The 4,414-nt window shown below is 39.8% G+C and overlaps 1 protein-coding gene across 1 annotated transcript; it reads left to right on the top strand.

Moving 5' to 3' along the window:
* The first annotated feature begins 529 nt into the window (after window positions 1-529).
* On the top strand, window positions 530-3,659 carry LOC129107626 (ALK and LTK ligand 2a-like). Its single transcript, XM_054619132.1, has 5 exons — window positions 530-839; window positions 1,370-1,423; window positions 1,595-1,675; window positions 1,789-1,863; window positions 3,637-3,659. Exons 1-4 carry the CDS (start codon window positions 530-532, stop codon window positions 1,851-1,853), a joined length of 510 nt encoding a protein of 169 aa, XP_054475107.1. The 3' UTR covers window positions 1,854-1,863; window positions 3,637-3,659.
* Window positions 3,660-4,414: the final 755 nt, after the last annotated feature.

The following is a 4,414-nucleotide window of genomic DNA, read 5'->3' as shown; positions in this document are numbered from 1 at the left end:
ATTCTTAACTGTCTTGAATGTCTGAAATATATAAAACACTTAAGACCATGTAGTTCACTTCTATTGGTTAAGGTAGCCAACATAGCAGTCAGTGAATTAAACGATTTAAATAATGACTATCAAAATTGGCTTAACTACAATACTTTGATATGAAGAATAGGCTATGATGCGGAATGTGGGACACATAAGTTTGATAGAAGACTCAGAAGAAATCATTTTATTGTGACTCCCTGTGATGTAAAAAGCCTATATAACTTGAAAAAAAAAATAGTCCCAACTGTGATTTTCTGTGAATGAAACAAGCATTTGGACAACTTTGTGGCTCACAATCAAAGTGTGGTCCTTCAGTCATGAGTTACAATACTTCTTCACCATGTTCTCAGTGGATGTAATGTGGATCTGACATCCTTCTGGCATCCATGCATCGATCTCTCTTGCAGGTCTGCAGTTCAACTTTTCCCCCCAGAGGCGATTGGAGAAGGATTTCACTCCCCCCCCCCTCCCCTCCCTCTATCTCTCTACGGGAGCTATGAGCGGACTACGTAAGCACGTCACTATGGGACTGGTGCTACTGATGTGCACGCTGACCGATCACTGCGGCGAGAGCGCGCCCTCGGCTGCCCCGTCGTCGTCGTCGTCCTCGTCCTCGTCCTCTGCAGTCGGTCGGGACGCACGGCAGGACTTGAGGCGGATGGTAGAGATCGTGAGGCACGTGGAGCAGAGAGGTGGTCGCCACGGTGCGAGCACGGAAGCCCCGTCGACCTCACGGGTGAGGAGCTCTCCGGTGGAACCAAAGGATTTACGCAGCTTGAAAACAGACAGAGGCGACCAGGTTGTCGGTGAGTGACGGCTTGTCGTATGGGCGGGACCCTAATGTTGGATCTCAAGATGATGCTGTAGCCTCTAATGAAGGATGTAGCCTACTGGAATAATATTCATTTGCAAAAAATTAATATTATTCCAGTAGGCTGACACAGGATAAAGTCAAACAGTTGCTGCACCACATGTTCTAACTTACTTTAAGTGCCATCTAGCCATGCAGATATTTGGTTGGAGGCAGAAATGTCAAAATCTGGAAAAAATTTAACAATAAGTATCTGTATGGCTAGATGCCACAGGAGGTAAGTGAGAAAATATGCTTTTCACTCTTAAATATTTCACAATTCCTGTGTTGTTTTTGTTGGCCTCTTGCTGAATATCAAAGTTTACTCAGGTTTTAATTTACAAAATCACCCCAGTTCTAGGTGATTGTTGACGCCCCCCCATTAAAATAATATTAAGTCTTTTAAAAAAGGCAAATGTCTGTGCTATTTAAAAGAAGGTATAGGTTAAACTTGACACTTCTTTCCCATCTACTCTCTTTCCACAGTCGTATTCCCCAGAGATCTCAGGAAGAAGGAGAAATTCCTAAAACATATAACAGGTGAGGCCACTTCTGTCTCACTGGCTTGTTGTGCAAGAAACAGAGTAGGGAGAAAATACGAGAAAAAGTGAATGATCGCTTCCCATACTGTATCGGCTGTGAAACAGATGTTCGTGCAGGTGGGCTTCTAGAATTGAAAATGTTCTCACACTCTGCTGTCTTCCCTTTCAGGTCCACTTTACTTCAGCCCGAAGTGCAGGAAGCATGTCTACAGACTTTACCACCACACCAGAGACTGCACAATACCTGCATGTAAGCCCTTACACACAGAGGAATGTCTCTCTTTGTCAGTCCAATGTCAACACACTGTGTGAAAAGCATCCACTCATATGCAGGTCTCTCCTTTTTTATTCTTCTCTTCTCAGACTTCAAAAGATGTGCACGCCTTCTCACAAGACTAGCTGGCAGCCCGCAGTGCACAGAGGGGTAGCACAGACAAGGTATGCTCTAAATCAAACATGATTTAAGTGGTTTAGGGTTAAAGAGAAGATGCATACAGAGGACATATAGTTGAAGGGATGCTTTTTAGATATATCCAGGGAGGCCGCAGTATAATTTTCAAAGGGTATATGTGACAAGTTTGAAGTGGTAGAATAAGTATTCAGATCATCTACCTGAGTTAAAATAGCAATACAACAATGTGAAAATGCTGCTACAAGTAAAAGTCCTGCATTGGAAATGGTAAAGTATAGTACTATTTCCTTAACATACTCAAATAATCCAAAGTGAAAGTACTCAATGCAGAAAAATGATTCCCTGTAGATGGTTAATTATTAGACTTTGAAAATATTTTAGGGTTCAACTTTTGGCCCCACTGTTTGAAAGAAATGGGGCATTTACAATATTTTGAGGTTGCTTTTAAAATTAGTGCATAAAGTTGTTCTTTTTAATGTGAAAGGAGCCTAAATTAGAATGCAGACAGTAATCACCACCCTGTTCCACTGCTATTGGTGTTTCAAAGAGAAGTGTGCAAACATCTGTTTGTGTGAGATAAAGCTTTGCTATATGTATGCTAGCTTTTTTGCATATGTTCAATGCTTTAGTTTATAGATAGTTCTGGAAATAACTGCCGTTTAAAATTTTAGCATGCTTTATTTCATCCCAGAATTTAGCATTGGTGACATTTTGTGCATGGATGATAGTAAAAGATAGATTTGACTAACCAGCACAACCTCATTGGTTGGTAGACAAAAAAGAATGTTCTAGATTTTGATAACTCAACGTTAGTAAACAGCCATGATCAATGCACTGATCATTCCATCCAGCCACCAGTCTGCATGCAGGCTTTAACATTGACAGTGTTAGTTTGCGTTCAAAATCTAAGGGGTCATTTTTGCCATTCAATCATACTTTTAAGCGGCATTGTGAAATTTCTTTGGGCATTTTTGTCCTTTTCCCCTTTATTTCCTACACCGTACGAGTAGAATTTACTGTGGTAGCTCGAAACTAATTTGAAGTACACTGTTGGGTTGTTGATAACAATGCATACTATTTTATCGATTTATCTTATACGTTTTTATATGTACATTTTTAAAAGTAATGCGTATATATATATATATATAAAGTGGCATAAAATGGAAATGTTAATGCAAAGTACAAGCAAACCTGGGATTAAGATACGGAACACGATCCATCAGATCATTGGTGGAAAGTGAAAAAGTACATTTTCTCATACACTGTACCTTCAGGGGCACTTGTACTTCATTTGAATATTTCCATTTAGTTTATGTATTTATACCTCTTCTCCACTATATTTCTGGGGGAAATAAAATAATATAGTTACATTACTGATTTCTATTTTATTTACTAAACAAGAACTATTGACAAAAATAAGGCATTGTTTGATTACACAAATAACAATAATCCAATAATATACTTCAAAAGGGGCCATTCTACACCATCAGTACTTATACTTTTTATAGGTTAACTCTATTCAGCTGATTTGTCTGTACTTTCATGCAAGTAAAATTCCTAATGCAGGTCATTCATTTGTAATGGAGTATTGATACATTCTGGTATTGCTGCTTTAGGGCAGAATTCTGTGTGGTAAGGGCTGAAGTTTCACAGTGAAAAGAATATTCCTGATGATATGCGTGCTGTGTCGATACACACATGCCTCAGCAGCAGCACAGCGAATACTTTTTAAAAAAAATATTTTGTTAAAGGCTTCCCAGTTGGAAACGGCGCTGAATTTCACTTCCTCTTTGTTTCAGGATGAAAGCAAACACAAGTCCTCCACAATAAAGAAAACTTGGGGAAAAAAGTGCCTTGGACAGTGAGAGGGAAGCCTAAAATACTCTGACCAGCCCTAACTGACATTAGGTACAGTATTGCCCATCAGTGAGGTCTGCTCCGCTAAGGCGTGGATTAATGCCTCCCACCACTCTGGCTGCTCCTCGATGGATGTCTGTCACCGCGAGGGAGGCAATCAGCCAACAACATCAAACCAAGATAAAGATGGTGAAACTGAAGAGTGGAGAAAGACAGAAACAAGTGGCTGAGAGAAACAAAAACACGGGGCCTATCTGCCTGCTGGCATCCAAAAAGATGTTGCGAAAACAAAACAAAAAAAAGGGATTGCATATTTTTTAATTTTGCCAATTTCTTTAAGAAGAGATGCAAAATGCAAATGTGCTATATATTTTGTATGACTTGCTTTCTGCGATTGGTTTGGTCCGTATGACTGTTGTGGGTTGAGCCCATCCCTTCTACTGCTGCACTATCCATTATGCAGACAAAGAGCTCTCACAAACCCTGGGCATCAGTCACAGCATAGTTTCACCCACTTGTGCTCACACTGAGAAAGAACTGTGATTAAATTATTAATTGCATTAACATTTCTCTGTGTCTTTGCAAGACATGTTAAAAAAGGATGTGGCGGTTGTAAGTCGCAGACCTCCTGCGGATCTAAAAACTATATTTATATATTTGAGTTGTCATAAGGTTTCACTGTACAGACTATAGGCCATATGAAACAAGAGAAATATGTAC

The sequence above is a fragment of the Anoplopoma fimbria genome, chromosome 18 (genome assembly GCF_027596085.1).
Source record: "Anoplopoma fimbria isolate UVic2021 breed Golden Eagle Sablefish chromosome 18, Afim_UVic_2022, whole genome shotgun sequence".
NCBI lineage: Eukaryota > Metazoa > Chordata > Actinopteri > Perciformes > Anoplopomatidae > Anoplopoma > Anoplopoma fimbria.
Note: the sequence above shows the minus strand (reverse complement) of the source record. Positions and strands in the feature narration are given on the sequence as shown.